This window comes from Phocoena phocoena, chromosome 19 (genome assembly GCF_963924675.1).
Source record: "Phocoena phocoena chromosome 19, mPhoPho1.1, whole genome shotgun sequence".
NCBI lineage: Eukaryota > Metazoa > Chordata > Mammalia > Artiodactyla > Phocoenidae > Phocoena > Phocoena phocoena.
Window position 1 is genome coordinate 15,236,818 of NC_089237.1, and position 24,166 is coordinate 15,260,983.

The 24,166-nt window shown below is 35.2% G+C and overlaps 1 protein-coding gene across 3 annotated transcripts in view; it reads right to left on the bottom strand.

The window, feature by feature from the left end:
• Nucleotides 1-22,740, bottom strand: part of TANC2 (tetratricopeptide repeat, ankyrin repeat and coiled-coil containing 2) — a 324,057-nt gene extending 301,317 nt beyond the window's left edge. For all 3 annotated transcript variants that reach the window (XM_065896563.1, XM_065896562.1, XM_065896561.1), the window contains exon 1: nt 22,674-22,740. In XM_065896563.1, coding sequence (XP_065752635.1) covers nt 22,674-22,740 — 67 coding nt within the window. The remainder of the gene's footprint in view (nt 1-22,673) is intronic.
• Nucleotides 22,741-24,166: the final 1,426 nt, after the last annotated feature.

The following is a 24,166-nucleotide window of genomic DNA, read 5'->3' on the forward strand; positions in this document are numbered from 1 at the left end:
CCCCGGTCCAGGAAGATCCCATGTGCTGCAGAGTGGCTGGGCCCGTGAGCCATGGCCGCTGAGCCTGCGCATCCGGAGCCCGTGCTCCGCAACGGGAGAGGCCACAAAAGTGAGAGGCCCGTGTACCGCAAAAAAAAAAAGAAAGAAAAAAGAAAAAAATCTTCCAGCAAACAAAAGCCCAGGACCAGATGGCTTCACAGACGAATTCTATCAAACATACAGAGAAGAGCTAACACCTATCCTTCTCAAACTCTTCCAAAATATAGCAGGAGGAACACCCCCAAACTCATTCTACAAGGCCACCATCACCCTGATACCAAAACCAGACAAAGATGTCACAAAAAAAGAAAACTACAAGCCAGTATCACTGATGAACACAGATGCAAAAATCCTCAACAAAATACTAGCAAACAGAATCCAACACCACTTTAAAAGGATCATACACCATGATCAAGTGAGGTTTATACCAGGAATACAAGGATTCTTCAATATATGCAAATCAATCAGTGTGTATGGTGATACACCATATCAACAAACTGAAGGATAAAAACCATATGGTAATCTCAATACATGCAGAAAAAGGTTTCGACAAAATTCAACACCCATTTATGATAAAAACACTCCAGAAAGTAGGCATAGAGGGAACTTACCTCAACATAATGAAGGCCATATATGGCAAACCCACAGCCAACATCATCCTCAATGGTGAAAAACTGAAACCATTTCCACTAAGATCAGGAACAAGACAAGGTTGCCCATTCTCACCGCTATTATTCAACATAGTTGAATATTCCACATAGTTTTAGAAGTTTTAACCACAGCAATCAGAGAAGAAAAAGAAATAAAAGGAATCTAAATAGGAAAAGAAGTAAAGCTGTCACTGTTTGCAGATGACATGATACTATACATAGAGAATCCCAAAGATGCTACCAGAAAACTACTAAAGCTAATCAATGAATTTGGTAAAGTAGCAGGATACAAAATTAATGCACAGAAATCTCTTGCATTCCTATACACTAATGATGAAAAATCTGAAAGAGAAATTAAGGAAACACTCCCAATTACCATTGCAGTAGAAAGAATAAAAAACTTAGAGATAAACCTACCTAAGGAGACAAAAGACCTGTATGCAGAAAACTATTAAGACACTGATGGTAAAATTAAAGACGATACAAACAGATGGAGAGAGAGTCCATGTTCTGGATTGGAAGAACCAGCATTGTGAAAATGACTATACTACCCAAAGCAATCTACAGATTCAATGCAATCCCTATCAAACTACTACTGGCGTTTTTCACAGAACTAGAACAAAATATTTCACAATTTGTATGGAAACACAAAAGACCCCTAAGAGCCAGAGCAATCTTGAGAAAGAAAAACAGAACTGGAGGAATCAGGCTCCCTGACTCCAGACTATAGTACAAAGCTACAGTCAGCAAGACAGTATGGTACTGGCACAAAAACAGAAATATAGATCAATGGAACAGGATAGAAAGCCCGGAGATAAACACACACACATCTGGTCACCTTATCTTTGATAAAGGAGGCAAGAACATACAATGGAGAAAAGACACTCTCTTCAATAAGTGGTGCTGGGAAAACTGGACATACATGTAAAAGAATGAAATTAGAACACTCCTTAACACCATACACAAAAATAAACTCAAAATGGATTAAAGATCTAAATATAAGGCTAGACACTATCAAACTCTTAGAGGAAAACAGGCAGAACACTCTATGACATAAATCACAGCAAGATCCTTTTTGACCCACCTCCTAGAGAAATGGAAATAAAAACAAAAAACAAATGGGACCTAATGAAACATAAAAGCTTTTGCATAGCAAAGGAAAATATAAACAACACCAAAAGACAACCCTCAGAATGGGAGAAAATATTTGCAAACGAAGCAACTGACAAAAGATTAATCTCCAAAATATACAAACAGCTCATGCAGCTCAATAACAAAAAACAAACAACCCAATCAAAAATGGGCAAAGGACCTAAACAGACATTTCTCCAAAGAAGATATACAGATTGCCAACAAACACATGAAAGGATGCTCAACATCACTAACCATTAGAGAAATGCAATTCAAAACTCCAATGAGGTATCACCTCACACCACTCAGAATAGCCATCATCAAAAAATCTACAAACAATAAATGCTGGAGAGGGTGTGGAGAAAAGGGAACCCTCTTGCACTGTTGGTGGGAATGTAAATTGATACAGCCACTATGGAGAACAGTATGGAGGTTCCTTAAAAAACTTAAAATAGAACTACCGTACAGCCTAGCAATCCCACTACTGGGCATATACCCTGAGAAAACCATAATTCAAAGCATCATGTACCACACTGTTCATTGCAGCACTATTTACAATAGCCAGGACATGGAAGCAACCTAAGTGTCCATTGACAGATGAATGGATAAAGAAGATGTGGCACATATTTACAATGGAATATTACTCAGCCATAAAGAGGAACGAAATTGAGTTATTTGTAGTGAGGTGGATGGACCTAGAAATCTGTCATACAGAATGAATTAAGTCAGAAAGAGAAAAACAAATACCGTATGCTAACACATATATATGGAATCTAAAAAATAAAAAAAGTTCTGAAGAACCTAGGGGCAGGACAGGAATAAAGATACGTAGAGAATGGACTTGAGGACACAGGGAGGGGGAAGGGTAAGTTGGGATGAAGTGAAAGAGTGGCATTGACATATATACACTACCAAATGTAAAATAGATAGCTAGTGGGAAGCAGCCGCATAGCAAAGGGAGATCAGCTTGGTGCTTTGTGACCGCGTAGAGGAGTGGGATAGGGAGGGTGGGAAGGAGACACAAGAGGGAGGGGATTTGGGGATATATGATACGTATAGCTGATTCTCTTTGTTATACAGCAGAAACTAACACAACATTGTAAAGCAGTTATACTCCAATAAAGATGTTGAAAAAAAAATAGCGTGGCAGTTTCTCATAAAGTTAAACATAACCTTACCATAAAATCCAGCAATCTCACTCGTAGGCACTGACCCTAGAGAAATGAAAACTTATGTTCACACAATACCTGTCCATGAATGTTTATAGTGGCTCTATTCGTAACTGCCAAAAAATGGGTAACAACCCCAATGGTCTTCAGTGGGTGAAAGAATAAACTGCGATACATCTATACAATGGCATTCTACTCCACAATAAAAAAAAAAAAACTGTTGTTGGACCAACTTGGATGAATCTCAAAGGCATTATGCTGAATGAACAAAGCCAGTCTTAAAAGGCTATATTATTCCATTTTCCATTAAATGACATTCTTTAAAAAAAACAACAAAGATAGAGAATAAATAGCTCATTGGTTTCCAGGATCCGGGGTGGGGTAAGGGTATGACTAGAAAAGGATATCATAATACAACCTGTACCATCATGTATACTAGTTGTAGTGGCAGTTACACACATCTATACGTGTTAAAATTCACTAAATGGTACACACACACAAAGTAAATTTTACCTTATGATAAGTTTTTAAAACTTTACCCACTACTACAGAGGTTCTAAGATCTCTTAGTCTGCCCTCTTCTCCAGGAACCTAACTCATGTGTCTAACTTCTCCTGGTTATCCCATCATCACCTCAAACTTAGTATCTCTAAAACTGATTTCACTACATTTCCCCACAAACCTCAAGTGAATGGCAACCACATATCACCCAGTCACCTAAGCCAGAACATGGGTGTCGTCCTTGCATAAGTTCTGTGAGTTACTACATAACTAGGACAGTAACTTGATCTATAGCACTACTGTATCTCCAGTAACTCTAACTGTATCCAGCACATAGCAAGTGCTCAGTCAATATTTTTGTTGAGTGAATGAATAAATAAGACCAGGGCTCTTTCTTCATTGGACCCACACCCAACCTATCAAGTTCAGCTGATTCTTTCTTGACATCCCTCCATCCCCACTGCCACCCTCTTATTTTAGGCTCTCATCACTCCCCCATGGTTGCTGTTGCAATCACTCCTAAGGATGACGTGTTGCCTGCCCACCATCACACACACACCCTTTCTGCAAACTGCCCTTTACCAATCCTCATTCCATCTGCTCATCGTCAAGCTCTCTCACAACTTCATGCCTTTATATTTGCTGTATCCTCTGCCTGAAACTTACTATTCTCCATTTATCAAAGTGGCTAACTACTAATTAGGTCCAACAATAGCCACTACCTCCTCCAGGAATTGTTCTATTTCCCAGTCTGAGATGGAGTCCTTCCTCTGTACCCCAATAGTATCCTGTGCAGAATTTTATCCTAATACTTCTCACACTATTTTAATAGCACTGGATTACTAGTACCATATAGTCAAATCTAATAGGACGATGTCTTATAGCTCTAAGCAAACTGTATCCCTCAGGACTTTACCTGGCCCACAGCAGGCACTCACTATATAATCAGGGTTGAAAAGACAGAACACAGAGAGGGAGGAAGGAAAGAAGCATCTAAAGAGTATCTAATAGTACTGTAGCCTCAGAGTATGAAGTGACTGGAAGGTTAACAGAGTGGAGATTTACTAGCAGTATGGCCATCAGTCTCTAAGATAGGAACAAAGAAGAATGGCAAAGTAACACAATACTCTGAGTAAAGAAATGGCTGATATGAAAAATATCAGAGGTAATGGAATGAGGCTTGAGGTAAATTTTTAGAGCAAAAAAGTAAAGCTAGGCATTATTTTGAAAAAATTAATTTTGTATTCAATATTGTCCTTCTCCCAGTAAACATCCCCTCTTTCAAGCAGCCAAGTTTTTTGTGGTTAGGTGACAGCAAGAAAGCAGACAAATCTGTTCCAAATATTTGACCTGGCCCCTTACAGACACAAAAAGGCTTCCAGTCGGAACTTCCCTGGTGGCGTAGTGGGTAAGACTCCGTGCTCCCAATGCAGGGGGCCTTGGTTTGATCCCTGGTCAGGGAACTAGATCCCACATGCTTGCCACAAGTAAGAGTTCGCATGCCTCAACTAAGGAGTCTGCGTGCCACAACTAAGGAGCCCACCTGCTGCAACTAAAACCCCACGCCATCAAATAAATTAATTTTTTTAAAAAAAGCCTTCCTATCATTAAAAAATATATATTCAGGAAAAAAATTTAGAGCAAATCTCCCATCCACTCTTACTCTAAACTAGAAAAGAATTCCCCTGGCCAAGAACAATCACAGAAATCTGTCTTCTGAGATGATCGGTGGGTTTATTTCCCAGGCAAAGCCTCTCATACAGTAAAATCCTATGGTTCAAGGCCCAGTCCTCAACCTTGCAGTTCAGAAACCAAGTCTTTAAAGATTTTCAAAGTGGATAAAACTCAAAGATTGAGTCACACCATAACAGCTCTATATCACCTGCAAACTTCATAGCAAAATATTAGTATTATTGACGAATGTAAGAAGGTCCTGTCTTTCCTATTTTGAGGCAAGTATGGGCTTGTCCTTCTAATTCATGGCATGGGAAACACCACTAATTTTAAAAATAAACAAAACCCATAACTAGGTTAGTAAAACAAAGTGGTGGACTCCTCTGGTTGCCTACCCAACCCCCTTCTTTCATACTAACAGAATCCCAATTTTATTTTTGGTGTTTGCTTCAAGGGAGGCTGGTTCTCTCCCTAGCCTCAGAGCCAAACTTTAATTAGTAAATGAATCTTAAGAACATCAGCTGCAATTCCATTAATTGGTATAAGAAAGGTTATGTGCTAAAATTTGGCCAGTGGGACGTGAGGCAAATACGAGAGAGAGAGAGAGAGAGAGGTAGCTTTCAGGAAAGTTTTTCTTAATCTTAAAGATGGACCCAAGAAAGGGGCAGCTGTTCTACCAGTCTTTGAACAATGCTGTGTGTGGATATACAAGTTGAAAGTATGGCAGTCCTCGTGCAGCTATGCAAGGATAAGCCTGAGAAGAATAACCAAAATTCTAAAAATGGCAGGGCAGAAAGTTGGAAAGAAATTGGGTCCTTGAGGATGCTATCGAGTTTCAGAATTAACTTATCTATAATCACCACACCTCTGAAATTCTTTATTATGTGAACTAATAAATCCCCTTCATATCTCAGTCATTGTAAAAATTCTAACCACTCTGTTACAAGAGCAAATAAAAATGACCAGGGAAATGACTATAGAATCTAATCAAATTTAAATTTTAACATAAAATTATTTCCTCTAGAAATCTCAAATTTAATAAATATAGAGCAGAGGCACTGAGTTTAGATGTTAAAATCTTTCTTTACTTACCAGTTTAAAATCCCACAATGGCTCACTTGAGGCTTTAAGGATATAATCTGAACTCTTTAACTGGGCATACAAGACACTGCACTAACTGATGTGTGATTAACTGTCCATTTTTTTAAAAGCAATTTTCTAACTCACCCTAGGTTCCAGGAATCGAGAATTCTTGTAGTTGCTAGAATGCACCATATAGTCTCCTATCTTCGTCTACTGGCAAATGAGACTTTCTCTATGTAGACCCCTAACGCATACTTATCCTTCAAAGTTCAACTTGCATTCTCTTCTCCTCCCTGCCTCTTGCCCAACTGCTGTCACTGTTGGATTAGCAAGCTCTCTCCTCTATTAGACTTTGAGCTCCCTGGGAGTAGCAACTGTTTCCAACATGTATCACAATGACTGATACACAGTAAACACTAAAAATATCTTTGTGGAATGATTTAATGAACCACATTTGGGGGCAGTCATAAGTTCCCTTCATTGCAGTACTGGATGATGCAGATTTATAAAATATATCCATCATCACATCAAGTTCTATTAAACAGCACTATTTTAAAGGGTTGTTAATTTGTTTTAAAATAACTCAAAACCAGTTTTATCTGACTTTTAAAAGAATAACAAAACATAAGACAAAATAATGTCATAACTTTTTAAGAAAATTCATGCTATGTGACAAACATTTATTATGACACAATGACCAAGGATAAAAAAATGGATAAGAGATGTCTCTGTTCCCAATAACATTCTTGGTCTGATCACAGACTATTACCTAAATGCTTTACAATAGCCATAAATGATATTTACCATTCCTAATCAAAACTATAGGCGCCCTAAAATAAAATCTTTAGTGAGCAAAAAGGAAATCATCCCACAATTTTCACATACTACACATATTTCACATTAATGTAGACTAATATATGAGTGTTTAAGTGTTTAATATAGTGCAAGAAACGTAATATTCGATAAATGCATGCTAAATCTGAATCAACTTTATGCAGAGATGAACAAAGTATTTTTCTAAGTTTTATATCTTTATGTACATATACCACAGATTCATCTGAGGAAAGTAAAACCATATTTGTTACAGAAATAAAATTAGTATCATAGTTATAAATTATCAACTCACAATGTATAATTGGTACCCATATTTAAAATGTTTTCATGAAAAACAATCAGAAAAAATGAGAGAGCAAAAAAAAAATCAGAGAGCAAAAATGCATGCAGTTTAAAATAAAATCTCTCTCAACTACCAAAAGAAGGCACCAAACTCTTGGCTACTTTCTGATTTGATACAATCATTAGCAACTTAAGATCTGTTAAAAACTGACCTGCTACTTCAAAGAAAATACATTTAGCAGTGTTCAAATCTCAATTTAGACTTAATTCCATTACTAATTGTCTCATTTACTCAGAGACAGCAACATATGAAGAGTGAGAATTCAATCGCTTCTACTCCTATGGCTGTCTACTAGCTATAGATACTTGGGAAAGTCTTTTTATCTCTCATCAGTAAAATGGAGTGGTATTTGCTATACAGATTAAATGAGGTAATAACACGTTAAAGTCTTTTCCTTTTGTGAACCATAGAACACATGCAAATGTAAGGTAACTGTTACTCAATACATGCTTTATCGAAGACAAGAAATTTAACCAAATAACCTCTTACGTTCTCCTTCAATGAAATATAGATATATAAATGTAAATATGACGACAGTATGAACTGATGGAGGGTAAAAAGGCAGTGAGCATTTCTTACCCTTAGGATAGTTAAACTGTATTAGGGAAGCATTTCTAGAAAGTTTATATGCAATAAAAGGCATTACATTATTAAGTTTCACATTAGGGATAAACACTACAGTACATGAGACACAAGAGTGATCACTGTGAACCTGAATAAGATATAAGCTGGACTTTAATGATTGACTGGGTAGTATTTAAAGAGGTGACTTAAGTATAAATGGCAAGTTTATTCCAGACAGGGTGAATGTCATGATCAAAGGGTCACAGAAAATACAAAGCATTAAGAAGATCGACTTGGATAAAGTAGAAAGTTTCTGAATAAGAGTTATAGGGAATAAGGCTAGAGAAGTTAGGTAAGGTCAGGTGCCAAGCTAAGAATTTTCTAATTAAGAAAATTAATATGGCAGCAGGATGAGAGTAGGGCAAGTGCTGGTGAGTCAGAGAAAACAGTATATTTATTCATTTGTTCAACAAATATTTATTGATCTACTAATTTCCAGGCACTATTCCTGATTCTGGGAATAATACAGTCAATGAATCTGTAAGACTTTTATTAAGGAATGCAAACAATAAACAAAACCATGCAAACAAAGTAAAATACCTCAAAGAGTGATATGTGCAAAAAAGATAGAAAGGGTAACTGGATGGAGTCTGAATGTGGTGGGGACTGAGAAGGAAGACTGGTGAGGAGACTGAAAAGAAAGACCAGTGACTATTAAAAAAAGAAAGCTGTATGCATGTGAGGGGCAGAAGGTACATGGGAAATCTCTGTATCTGTCCCTCAATATTGCCATGAACCTTAGTGGTCTAAAAAAAAAATCTATTAAAAAAGAAGGAGAGTGGAGAGGCAGGCAGTGTTTATATTATCAAGGGCTCTATAAGCTTTTTTTTTTTTTTTTTTAACATTTATTTATTTGGCTGCACTGGGTCTTAGTTGTGACACACAGGATCCTTGAGTTGCGGCATGCAGGCTCTTCGTTGCAGCATGTGGGATCGAGTTCCCCGACCAGGGATCGAACTGGGGCCCCCTGCATTGGGAGTGCGGAGTCTTAACCACTGGACTGCCAGGAAGTCCCAAGGGCTCTATAAGCTTAGTGAAAGACTTTAAACTTTATTCTAAAACCTACTGAAATCTATTGCAGGGTTCTAAGATTAGGACTGATATATGATGAAGTTGATTTAAGATCACTAAAGCCATTTACTAAGTCAAAGCATGGGCAGTAAGAGGAAGACTGGTCTACCATAGGCAAGTACACCTGAAATAACACAATATTATAAATCAACTATACTTCAATAAAAATAAATTAAAGAAATTAAAAAATAAAAAGAACAAAAATATGGGAAAAAAGAGAAATCAGCGAGTTTTTTTAACGACTGTGTGAACTGGCTTGACAGTACAGAACAGGGACCACCAAATTTGTCCAGAATGGGGCAAATAGTAAATATTTTAGTCTCTCTCCCAACTATAGAATTTTGCTTTTATAGAATGAAAGCAGACACAGACAACACATAAACAAATGATTATGGCTATGTCCACACAAAATTCTACTTACAAAAGCAGGTGGTAGGCCAGATTTAGCCTGGAGGCCATGGTTTGTCAACTCCTGGTATAGAAAGTGAAGGAACCCCAAATTCAAAGCTAGTTCTCCCTGTCCACTGATACTCCACACAAGACTTCTACCAAATTCAGGGAAGCAACAATCCGGGAGACTGGAAGCTTGACAATAATGTTGAGCAAGATCTCATAATGAGATGATACTTAGATCCCAGAGTCCTGCTAGAGGGAAAGGACTGACATACACACAGAACAGACCTCAACCTAGACATCTGAAACACATGTGAACTGAGACAAACTAAACTGCAACCTAGCCCTTATCCACCTCAACCCTCCATCAGATCCAAGAGAGCAGACCCTCACCATAGCTGTCTTACGTAGGAAAAAGCTTTCCCTCTCTACATGTTGACGAAAAGTCAATTAACTATCAAGTTAAGAAGAAAAAAGAGAATTTTCTTCAAGCCAAACTGAGGATTATAACCCAGGAAGCAGATTCTCAGAAGCTCTGAGAACTGTTCCACCTGTTAGAAGTTGAAGGCATAGTCATATACATTTTTGAGACAAAGGATCATACATCAAAATGATATACTGATTTTACATAAAGTTCACCAAGGATACACAGTGTAGGTAAACATGTACAAAGCGAACAGCAAGGCACCATGACCCCTACAGAGCTGGGAAAGAACACTATTCCTTTAAAAAATTACATTGCTAGTGTCAGAAGGAAGAAAAAAAAATTTACCTTTATAGTTGAGCAGGCACTCCCACCTCTGAGGAGCTCTGGTTAATGTGTAATGCAGGTGCACACTGCACATTAGGAGGGAGAAGGACCAAACACACACAGAGAGGGAATTTTATGTTTATTTTTTCTTGTCCTGCCTTAAAATATGAATTTTATTTCATCAAGGGAAAAATATTATTTACTCTAGCCTCTACAGATCTTTTAAACACAATGTCTGATAAACAACAGAAAAATGAGATGTGTGAAGCAGCAAAAGAATTAGCAGATACACATCTGACCTAAATGCAGGACTTAGCAGACACATCAGCTATTAAACTATTATTTTTAGCTATTATGTAAAAGTAAAAAAAGGAGGTTAAAAACAGAAAAAACAGATGAAAAGATTAAAAATTTCAACAGAGAAATGAACTATCTTTAGAAGAACCAAATGAACATTCTATAACTGAAAAACACTATCTAAATTAAGAATTAACTGACTGGGCTTAAAAGCTGACTGGACTCAGCAGAAAAATATTAATAAACCTGAAGTCAGGCCAACATAAATTAACCAAAGGGGGAAAATTACCAAAAAAACAAAGAAAAAGAACAGTATGAGATGCATTAGGTAATATCAAACAATTTAATGTACAAACTAAAGTTCCAAAACACAGATGAAAAAAGGATAGAAGAAATGCCTTAAGAAATAATGACTAAGGTTTTCCACAACTGATGAAAGACATCAACACTTAGACTCAAGAAGCTCACCAAAATCCAAACAATATAAAAGAAAGAAAAGCATACACCTAGGTATATCATAGCCAAATGCTAACAGCCAAGATAAAGAAATTTTTTAAGCAGCCATACTAAATTAAATAAATAATTAAATCACATTTCATTCAAAGACAAAAACAATGAGAATGACTGCCAACTTCTTATCAGAAAGAAAAAATAACAGAATAACATCTTTAAAGTGTTGAAAGAAAAGAACTGCCAATCTAGGATTTTATACCCAGGGAAAATATCCTTCAAAAATGAAGGTAAAATTAAAACATTATAACAAATTAAAGCTGAGATAATTCACTGCCAGTGACCTACACCTCAAGAAATGCAAAGGAAGTTCTGCAGGGCGAAAAAAAATTATCCCAGATAAAACACCATTTTATAAGAAGGAATGAAGAATACGAGAAGAAGGAAATATATGGGTTAATTTTTTTTAAGACATATAAAAAGCATCTTAAAGACTAATGACTACTTAAAGTAACAAATGTATTGTGGAATATATATCAATACTACAGTGGAAGTAAAATACAGACAACAAAAAGTGGGATATAAATAGAATTAAATACCCTAAAGTCCTTACAGTGCTCACAGAGTAGTAGAATAAAATTTGAAGTTAAACCATAAAAAGTTAAAGATGCATATGGTAATCCTTTGCACAGTCTCTTTTTTAAAAAATCCAAGAAGGTATAGCTAAAAGGCCAAGAAAACAGAATTTAAAATATTTCATAAATTCTAAAAATGACAGGGAACAGGGGGAAAAAAAGAACGAGGAACACATGAATGCAAAAGAAACAAAGAGCAAGATGAAGAACTTAAACCAAATCACATCAATAGTTATATAGTCAATGTAAATGGACTGAATATACCACTTAAAAATAGAAAATGAGATTGGATTCAACAACAAGACAAAACTACATATTTACAACAAGAGATACACCTTAAATACAAAATCTAGACAGACTTAAAGCCAAAGTACCAGAAGCTCAACTAAGCAAAACATTAACATACAGTAGTTAAAAAAAGCAGTAAAGTTTACTTAATAAATATAGCAAACTTTGCCCTATAAAAAGAAAATACATTTTGTTTTCTAGCATCCATTAGATAGTTATAAGATCTGATCAAAATACAGCCCAAAAAAACCCCAAAAACAAAAAAAAAAACCTCAATGTTTTAAAGCAAAAGTTGGCAAACTTTTTCTCACAGGGTCAAATCATAAGTATTTCAGGAGTGTGGGCTATACAGTCTCTATCACAAATGGGTGTGACTATGTTCCAGTAAAATCATACTATGTAAAAAGTTAATATTGAGAATACTATATATCAAAATTTATGGAATACAGCATAAGCTATATCATAGAAAATTTATAATGTAAATGAGAAGAAAAATAAAATTAGTAAAATCAAGAATTGAATCTTTTGAAAAAGCTAATAAAATAGATAAGCTTCAAAGCTAAGAGACAGAAAATATAAAAACATCCAATATTAGGAGAAACTGAATTAAACTCAAATGAATACAATATTTATAACTTCATACAAATAAATTCTAAAATCTCAATGAAATGGACATTTTCTAGGAAAATAATATATTATCCAAATTGCCTAAAGGAAACTTAATTACACTGATGAAAATAAAATAGAAAATACTGTCAAAAAACTACCTAAAAAACCCCCAAAAAGCTCAGGCTAGCCATTTTTATGTCTGAGTTCCACTAAACTTTCAAGGAATAAATAATTTATATGATACATGAAGCACCGTAAAAGATGAAACCATAACAATTCATCTTGTGAAGTTAGCAAAACTCAAACAACTCTGAATAAACAGGATAAAAATAAAACTGGAAATAGAGGTGAAAACATGAGTGCAAGTGTATGTATCTATCTGATGAGAAGTGCTATTAGTTTAATTGCTAAACCACTACAAATACCTGAAATATAAATAAAACCAGTCAAATGAGATATGTTTCAAAATGCAATTTCAAGGCTCTCACCACTTTTTTCACTCTCCAGTCATGTTCATTTTCATAGCCCACCACCGAATAAGAATCCTTCTTCTTTTAACACAGCCACACTCTGTCACTTCCTCTAATGACTTTTCCCCTCAAGTTCTATGACAGCCTATCTTAATTGGCAAGGACAAACGAATTTCATAAAGAGTAAATATCTCAACTGACAAACACAAATTGGGCAAATAGATGGGCAGAGAACAGAAAGGGAAACAGCAATCAATAAAAATATGACAGGTTTGGGTTTTATTACAAAAGATGCTATAGCTCTACAATTAAATAAGTAAAATCCTTTCCTCATATTAAACAGGAGTATGTTTTCTAACCAAATTTGTTAGAACAGGGTACAGAAAAGGTAAAAACCCTTGAAAAGCTTATGCTGTAATTTCATGGTTTATTAATGAAATAAAACTTAATGTCCCTGGAAGGAAAAAGATATTTTTATAGCAAAATATATTTACATGAATGCTATGGTACATATTTCTTTGAACATTTTATTATGAACATTCACTATTCAGAGAGCAATGAAGATTTTAATTAATTTCAATGCCCAGTTGGTGGTGGTGAGGAGGGCGGAGGGAACGCCAATAACAAATGCTTCTAACAAAGTGCCCTATTTTCACAGATGGACTGATTTTTGCTCATGAAGTGGTTAAAGAGAAATTAACTCAAACTCAAATATCAAGCAACCAGTACACTACCCAGTACTTAGTGATTAATGAATAAACATCTGTTGACAGAAACGAAATCATGATCTATAAAAGTAAAACAATAAACTGGACTTCATAAATATTAAAAACTTTACAAAAGACCCTGCTAAGGGGATAGAAAGACAATCAACAGGCTGGGAGAAAATACTGGCAAACAACATATCTGACAAAGGCTAGAATATATAAAGAGCTCTCAAAACTTAATACACACACACACACACACACACACACGCAAACACACACACAGCCCAATTAGAAGACAGCCAAAAGACATGAAGAGATGTTTCACCAAAGAAGACATACAGAAGGCAAATAAGCACATGAAAAGATGATCAGTATCATTTAGCCACTAGGGAAATGAAAATTAAACCACAATGAGGTACCAATACACACTTATCAAAATAATTAAAATTAAAATAGTGACAACACCAAATGCTGGCAAGGATGAGGAGAAACTGGATTACTTACACACTGCTGGTGTGAATGTAAAATGGTACAGGCACTCTGAAAGAGATGGCACTTTCTTTAAAAACTAAACATGCAACTAAAATATGTCCTGGCAACTGTACCCCTGGACATTTACCCCAAAGAAATGAAAGCACATGTTCACACAAAACCCTGTACATTTCCCCATATGACCAGCAATTCCACTCCTGGATATATTCCCCCAAAAAACTGAAAACAGAGACTCAAACAGATACTTGTATGACAATGCTCAGAACAGCATCATTCAAATGGAAATAACCCAGTGTCTATCAACAGATGAATGGATAAACAAAATGTGGCATACACATACAAAGGAATAGTATTTAGTCATAAAAAGGAATGAACTTCTGATGCTACAACAGGAATGAACCTTGAAAACATTATGCTAGGTGAAATAAGCTACATACAAAAGGACAAAATAGTATGATTACACTTATGTGAAATATCTAGAAAAGGCAAATTCACAGAGACAGAAAGATTCGAGGTTATTGGGGCTGGGGAGAAGAGGAAATGGGGAGTACTGCCTAATGGGTACAGAGTTCGTGCTTGGGGTAATGAAAAATTTGGGGAAATAGTGGTGGTGGTTACATAACATGGTGAATGTAATTAATGCCAATAAATTGTACAATTAAAAATGGTTAAAATAGAGCTTCCCTGGTGGCGCAGCGGTTGGGAGTCTGCCTGCTGATGCAGGGGACGCGGGATCATGCCCCGGTCCGGGAAGATCCCACGTGCTGCGGGGCGGTTGGGCCCGTGGGCCATGGCCGCTGAGCCTGCGCGTCCGGAGCCTGTGCTCCGCGGCGGGAGAGGCCGCAACGGTGAGAGCCCCGCGTACCGCAAAAAAAAAAAAAAAAGGTTAAAATAGTGAACTTTATGTTATATATATTTACCACAATAAAAAACTTTAAAAAAATCAGTCCGTGGCCTATGATACCAGTGCAGTGCCTAGCAAGAGACCATTACAATAACTAACAGCATAGGATCCTCACAGAAAACAATTCCTGCCTGAGATGAGCTTACAAACAAACTTAGAAAACACATCAGAAATGATCCACCATGAACAAGTCACAAAACATCACAGAAGAATCAGTGCCCCAAGCATTAAAGGTAATACAATGATGCCAGAAAACATAAGCTCTAACACCTCCATTCTATCCCTAGTTTAAGTCTAAATCAAAGGCAGCCTCTGGCTGTTCCCAAATTTAGAATGTATCTTTTGGTCATAATGGCATTTGTGTCCTACAATGTGTTGGACAGCGCCACAAAATGAAGTGGCAATAATGCTCTTGCCTCAGTAATGCCACGGTTTTCTTTGCTCTCTTTCCTAGACATATGTCTAGCCTATGTGCCTATGTAACCAAGTATTTATAGCTAGTTTTAATATCTTGTTAACTGATACCCTGACCCAAATCAATTATTCCTTTTCATACTTATTTTCATTTATTCTTCCATAGAATTTTTTTTTTTTTTTTTTTTTTTTTTTTGCGGTACGCAGGCCTCTCACTGTTGTGGCCTCTCCCGTTGCAGAGCACAGGCTCCGGATGCGCAGGCTCAGAGGCCATGGCTCACAGGCCTAGCTGCTCCGCGGCATGTGGCATCTTCCCGGACCGGGGCACGAACCCATGTCCCCTGCATCGGCAGGCGGACTCAACCACTGCGCCACCAGGGAAGCCCTTCCACAAAATTTTAAAGTTCTTTTACCCAACTGAAAATGAACCTGCTGTTTCCTGAATGGAACTGAAACAAATTTATGTGTAAATCCAGAAGCACGATATGTTTTTCCATTTGTCCAAGTCTTACCACTTCAATAAGGTTTCTTGTCAAATCTATTCCTGAGAATTTAATGGCTGTTATCATTGTGAATGTAATTTTTTTCTCATTTACATTTCTAATCAGGAAATATTGGTAGGGATAAAAGTGCTAACCACCTTGCCAAATTACATTATTATTTCTAGTAAATATTTACTGGATACTCTGGGGTTTTTACCTCGCTTAAAAATAAAAATGACACTGTCTTGTCTTTTCCAATATTTATATTAGTCACTTTATTTTCTTGTCTTTATTGTATACTAGAACCTTCCAAACAATTCTGAAAAAGAGTGGTAATAGGAGAAATCTCTATCATGTTTCTGTTTTAATGAAAATGGCTGATCCATTTCTTTGTTTAGAATGATGCTGGCTGTTGGATTTGGTGAATACTCTTTATTACATTTAAAGTATCCTTTTTCTATTTTAATGCTTTTAATGGCTGCTCAGATTTATAAAATGCTTTTTCAGAATATAATGATATGATAATGTGGTTTTAAATTTTTTTTCTAAGTAAAAAACTTACATTGATTTTCTGATATAGAAACGTCTTTGCATTCCTGGAACAAATTCTACTGTAGTACACAATCAGGACTTATTTAACTATAAGTTTTACTTACTTTGCTCACTTTTCTTTCTGCATCTCCTTCTTTCCTCACATTTATTTTTTATTTTGGTAGGATACAGCCTCAAGATATTTTTTTTCTCCCAATGGCTGCATTATATTAAGGGTACTATACTTCCTGAGTTCTTGAATATCTGAAATTGACAGTATTTTGCTCCCCTCATACCTGAATGATGGTTTACCAAAACAATGATACAATGATACCAAATAGTGGCATTAGTTATATCAAAGAAACATATTGGAACTTTTACTAATTACTTGCATGATTTTAAATAATAAAAACAACAGTTAAGAAAAATATAAACATTTAATTTTTAGAAAACATAAAAACACACATGATTTCTTTATAACTCATAATTCAAAAGAGCCACACAGTTGTCTTTTCACAAAGCAAGAGTTCCAAGTCCTATGTACCTCAGAAACAATTTTCACATCATAAAACTGAATTAAGCTATAAAATTCAAAGCTGATATTCACATATCCTTAGAGGGAAAACTCTGCCTGAGAAAATTCATTTGTTATTACTTGATATAAAATCTATTTCTGTTAAATATTTATGTAGTGCCCCACACAAGAGTTGAGATCAACTATTTAAAGGACAAATTAGAACAGTCAATATCCTTTATTACAAGTGCTTTTCAAACTAAAAACTCAATTGGTTCCCTAAAACAAAACAAAACAAATGACTATGCCATAAGAAAACTTAACTTACTAATTTTAAAAATAAGCCATAAGCCAAAAGTTAATATAAAGTACCCACCCAATTATTCATTAATGATTAAAGAAAAAAACTGTAATGATGAAAACATTAATGGTATCATCCCATAAACACACTCTTTCTTTTAATATCAAATTTATTCTTGCTTTGGAATTCTTGTCTTAGAGAACATTTGAAAAAAAATACTGCTTCTCTATAAATTCTTGCCATATAGAATACAAATCACTATTGTTGTAACTACTCTAACTTACAACTACTCTAAATTATAAACATTTTACATGAAAAGCCATGGAGAAGAATAAACACTAGAATAAGACCCCCTGAAATCATTACTGACATAATTAAATACCTAGTAAATCAAAATAATAAGCTTTAATAATACAGTAGAACCTTGACATACACAGATTTAATAATATGATTGCTACTAAAGCAGTAGTTACTCAGAAATCTAGGATACAATAATTTGTAATTTTGCTAAAGCACAAATTTGGTGCCTACCTCTAATAAGGGTAGTATGTAGAAATAAATCACTCACCTGGTACTCAGGGCAAAAAGTCTACCCAGTATCTGCATCTTAATATGGCTTTACTGTTTTCTACTAGTTATTTTATATGGATTAGTTGTTGTGAAGTGACAGAAAATCCTACTCCTGGTGTCAAAAGTAAACAACTGTAGGTGTCTAAAGAAATCATAGTTCTTGACCAGAAAATAAATTTTGGATAAACCATTTCTTTAAGTGACAAATGTGGAGGCAGCTTGGATCTCTGACATTTATGAGTTACTCTGTGTGTCTTTCAAAAAGTGACCAGTGGGGTGACATCAACTATTATTCGTCTTCTGCTAAATCCAGTTAATGTCTGGGGAGATGCAATACCTAAATGCAATGTAGTTCTCTGGATTCAATTCTGGAACACAATGAGGAGTTTAATGAAAAAGCTAATGAAATCCAAATAAAAGTGTGGGGTTTAGTTAACAGCAATATACCAATGTTGGTTTCTTAGTTTTGACAAATGCACCATGGTAATATAAGATGTAACAGTTGGGAAAATTAGGTAAAGGATATACAGGAATTCTCTGTACTATCTTTGCAACTTTTCTGTAAAACTAAAATTAACCCAAAATGAAAAGTTCATGAAAAAATAAAGAGGCATAGGAGGAAATAAAATTATATTAGTAAAAACCAACAGAAACAGACATATTTAGAGTTAGACAAAAATATATAGATATAAATATAGTAGGTCTATATTTATAAAAGATAAGAGACAAGATTGAGAATAGTACTGAAAAAGAACAGAAAAAAATAAAAACCTAATGGTGTCTACCTGCAGACTGTTTTTAAGTTGAAAGGGGAAAATTAGTATCTACATAGCAGAGAAACTGGACAGTACACTGATTTGGTCATCAAAATCACTAATGAGTGACAGATGGACATTATGTGCCTCCAGCTGTGATAACCCAAGAAGAAAAGAACATATGTAACATTCAGACCACAGAAACATACCATGAATCTAATCATTTAAAAAAATCAGAACAAATATAAAATTAGGAGCATTCTAGTTATTCATCAAACATGTCAAGAAAGGCTGAGAAACTGTTTCAAATTAAATGAGAGTAAAAAGACGTAACAAGTAATATAATACCTTATTCTAGACTGGATCTTGGAAAGGAAGAGGGAAAATTCTTTTTTTAAAAATTACTAGGTAAACTGACAAAATTTGCAGAATAGATGGTAGATTGGATAAAAGTATTATATCAATCTTAAACTGCTTGAGGTTGATAACCGGACTGTGGTATAAAAAAGAATTTCCTTAAGAAATACCTGTTGAAATTTTTAGGAGTAAAGGGGCATGATGTATTTAACCCACCCTCAAGTGATTTAAAAAAGAGTGAGTGTGGGCTTCCCTGGTGGCGCAGTGGTTGAGAGTCCGCCTGCCGATGCAGGGGACACGGGTTCGTGCCCCGGTCCGGGAGGATCCCACATGCCGCGGAGCGGCTGGGCCCGTGAGCCATGGCCGCTGAGCCTGCGCGTCCGGAGCCTGTGCTCCGCAACGGGAGAGGCCACAGCAGTGAGAGGCCCGCGTACCGCAAAAAACAAAACAAAACAAAAAAAAAAGAGTGAGTGAGAGAGAAAGGGTGAAGTAGGGGAGAAATGGAGACACTGTGTATGTGTACTTATAGAGAGAGAATGATGAAACAAGTGCAGTGAAAAGTTCATGAATCTGTGCAAGGGTATATGGAGTTCTTTGTACTACTGCTGCAACCTTTCAGTAAGCTTAAAATTATTTCCAAATTTTGGGAATTTCCTGGAGGTCCAGTGGTTAGCACTCTGTGCTTTCACTGCCAAGGGCCTGGGTTCAATCCCTGTTCGGGGAACAAGGATCCCGCAAGCCACATGGCGTAGCCAAAAAAAATTTTTTTTAATTATTTCCAAATAAAAAAAAATTTAAAAAGCAAATGGAAGTTCTAGAACTGAAATATACAAAAACTAAAATTAAGAACTGAATGTGGTTAAGAACAGATCATATACCAATGGAGAGTGAATCAGTGAACTATAAGAGATAAAAAGAAAATATCCAGCATAAAGTATATAGAGACAAAAGGATAGAAAGAGAGTGTAAGAGACATAGATGACATGCATGTAGTCTATCAAATGCATAACTGGAGTCCTAGAAAGAAAGGAGAAAGAGAGAAAGGGGAAAAAAATAAAATTTGAAGAGATAATGAGTAATAGCTTTCCAAAACTGATGAAAGTCATCAAGCCACAGATTCAAAAAACCCTACAAACATAAATAAATAGAAGAGAAAGACAGATTAAAAAGAAAACCACTCCTAGGCACATCAATGTAAATGTAGAAAACAAAAAGAAAAACAACAGATTGCCTTTAAAGAGGGAGCAATTAGACTGACAGTTGACTTTTCACCAGAAATAATTCAAGAAGCCAGAAGACAATGAACAATATTTCAAAGTGCTGAAAGAAAATAACTGCCAACCTATAATTCCACTCCCAGCAAAAACATCCTACAAAAATAAAGGCAAAATAAAGACACTTTCAGATAACTAAACGCAAAGTAAAATCACTACATCAAGATCCCAACTAAAGGAAATTTTAAAGGGTGTTCTACAAACAAAAAGAAATTTGGTGATCCCATCTAGAAAGTGAAGGAAGCAGGAGGGAACAAATATCAATAAAAATGTCAAATACATGAATAAACCCAAACAACAGGGACTACATAAAACAATAATAATGTCTTGTGGCATTTAAATACATATAGGTGAAAAGATTCTAAGGCTCTTCCATTGTCCAGGAAGTGGGTAAAAATACCAACTGATACCAAACTTTGATTGATGTTTTAATCTTTAAGCTAACCACTGAGTGAATTATAAGAGTATATAATCTCCAAGTCAATAAGGAGAGATATGGAATATAAAAAAATCTTTTGATCAATCCAAAATAAAGCAATAAAGGAGAGAGAAAAACATAGAACAGTCAGGACAAGCACAAAACACACAGCAATATGTTATATTTAAACCCAAATATATCACTGGTTGAATTACTATAGACGAACCAACATCTCCCTTAAGAGAAAAACTTGTCTGAATGAATAAAAAAGGAAAATTCAACTATGTGCTATTAACAGTATAAACATATATATATGTTGAAAATAAAAGAATGGAACAAATTATACCTTATAAATACTAATCAAAAGAAAGCTAGTACAGATATACTAACATTAGACAAAATCAACTTCCAAACAAAAGGCGTTATTAAAAATCCAGGGCTTCCCTGGGGGCTCAGTGGTTGAGAGTCCGCCTGCCGATGCAGGGAACACGGGTTCGTGCCCCAGTCCGGGAAGATCCCACATGCCACAGAGCGGCTGGGCCCATGAGCCATGGCCGCTGAGCCTGCGTGTCCAGAGCCTATGCTCCGCAATGGGAGAGGCCACAACAGTGAGAGGCCCGCGTACCGCCAAAAAATATAGAGAGAGAGGGACATTTTGTTATGGTAAAACAGTTAATTCACCAGGAAGATATAGTAAGTCTAAATTTCAATGCATCTAATAAGATATCTTTCAAATACAGACAATTCTACAATCATAGTGTGAGGTTTAATCACAACTTTCTCAGTAAATAATTAAAAAAAAATAAGTTAGAATATAAAACGTTTGAGGAGTACCATTAACAAAAACTGACCCACACTACACCCAATAACTGCAGAATCCACATTATTTGGTGCATCTAGAACATTAGACTAAATTGATCATATGCTGAGCTGTAAGGGAAATCTCAATAAATATGAAAAGAAAAAAATACAGGATAGGTTCTCTGATAAGAGTACAATTAAGGTAAGTTAATAATAAGGTAACCAGGAAATCATCAACTGTTTGGAAATTAACAATTATACTTTAAATACCTATGGGTCAAGAAGAAATCACAAAGAGAGCTAAAAAACATTTGAAGAGAATGATAATGAACATACTACTTATGAAAACTTGTAAAATACATAAAAATTAGGAAATTGAAAAGATTAAAAGGATATAATAGCAACAAGGATATACTGTATAGCCCAGGGGATTATACCCATTATCTTATAATAACCTATAATGGAATATAACCTGAAAAAATACTGAATCACTATGATGCACACCTGAAACTAACACAATATTGTAAATCAACTATACTTCAATTAAAGAAAAGAATATGATAAATACCAACAACCCATTTGCAGAAAACAAACATTTAGTACATTAATCTTCAACATTTCTCCCAAAAAAGTACCTATACAGTTTTGGTTTGTTTTTACCTTAAAAGCCTAAGAATTACACTCTTGTTATTTTTAAAAAATCTTTATTTTAATGACTAGAAAAATGTTCAACTTATATTTCACTTTCTGTATAACCCTTTGAGGACAGTTTCTATTATTTTTAGTCTCATTCCCCAAGGAGTATCTAGGACTGAAATAATTTTACATGTTAATTCAAAAGTAAATTTAGGTCTAGAAAGTCTTTAATACATAGTTCACAGAAGCATTATACCCTCATATATTAGAAATAAATATTTTTCTTTCATAAACTCTTCCTTTACCTGACTATTCCTGATGAGTGTTCATCAAGTGTTCCTCTTAATAAAGAGTCTGACAGCCTATAGGAATGTACACTTTCTTTTTTTCTAAATTAAATAAGCTATTTAATAAATATATAAAGTGTTGTAGCACTAATTCAGATCCCTAAGAAAACTTTGTTTCCTAAAACATCACACAGAATAAATGTAGCAGAGTCACTCACCACTTGATCTATTCTTACGACTTGATTTCCCTCCAGTAAGAAGCATCTTGAGACTATTCCGAAACATGGTTGTGCTATTCTAGTATTCACAAAACTGTAAAAGAAAATGTGGGAAAACGTTAGAAAACTTGGTTTTCTATTCAAAATACTATTAAGAATTAATTTTAAATGTGCTATAAGGAATTAACTACTCTGTTTAAATATATAGTACAGAAATTTTAACTACATGAGAGAAACATTTATTTAAATAATTTAATTAAACATTTATGTTGTTTCTTAAAAATATACTATAATACTTTGAGTACCCTAAGAGACAAAGGTAGACATCACTGAGGGTACACAGAAATAGAAAACAATTAGGTTGCTATAAATACAGTTTACCCTTCCACCAAGCTCTCCATTTCTTGGACAATTTTCCCATATACTCAATACACACACCCAAAGTTTAAGAGTTCAGAACTTAAGAATAGATGCCTATTTCCCATTGGTCAAGCCAGAATTCCATCTCACGAGACTACTAATATACATGAGTACATCAGTATACAGATATACTACTAACCTCTTTATGTCCCACTCCTATCAAAGGAAAATCCTGCTGACTATGCTTTGGATTATGTCCTCTCTCACCTCAAGAACTTTTATCTAAAAGTCATCTTCCTTTTCTCTCTCACGCAGCTTTAATTTTTTTCTCTCTACTGAATCATTCCAGTCCTAACATAAACATGCTAGTACGTCCTAACCAAAAACAAATAAGTAAGCCCCTCTCTGTACTCCCACAAGGACCAATTACTGCTCCTATATCCTTGCTATGCACAGCAAAATTTCCCAAGTGTCAGTACTTGGCACCTGCAGCAGATTGAACAGAGCAAATGTGAATTAGAACAGAGGTTAACAGAAAATCTCCAAACCAAAGCACAGAGAAATTAAAGGTTGAAAACTACAGAAGAGTATGAGAGACATATGGAATCCTTTGAAAGGTTCTAACATACATATCATTGAAATCTCAGAAAAAAAGAAAGAAACATTATATGAAGTGACAACAATCAAGAATTTCCTAACACTGATGAGACATAAAGCCACATCTTTAAGCAGCTAGGGAAAAAATAAACACACTGAAAGAAGCAACAATCAATAGACTGAGCGATAACTTTGAATAGAAATGCTGAATGGCACAAGACAATGGAATGACTGTTTAAAATTTTTGAAAGAGGTGCTAATCAAGAAATCTATTCACAGTTTTAAATGTTTTGAAAAATGAAAATGAAATAAAGGTGATTTCAGAACAAAAACAAGGAATTTACCAGTAAAAGAAATACTAAAAGGGAGTTCTTCCAACAGAAGGAAAATAATACTAGAAAAAAACATAGAAATGCAAAAAGGAAGAGCCATAGAAAAGTAAGTACATTGGCAAATATCAATGAACTATAATTGTAAAAAAAATATAACACTACTAATTTGTCAAGTTTAAAATACAGAGAGATTTTAAATGCATA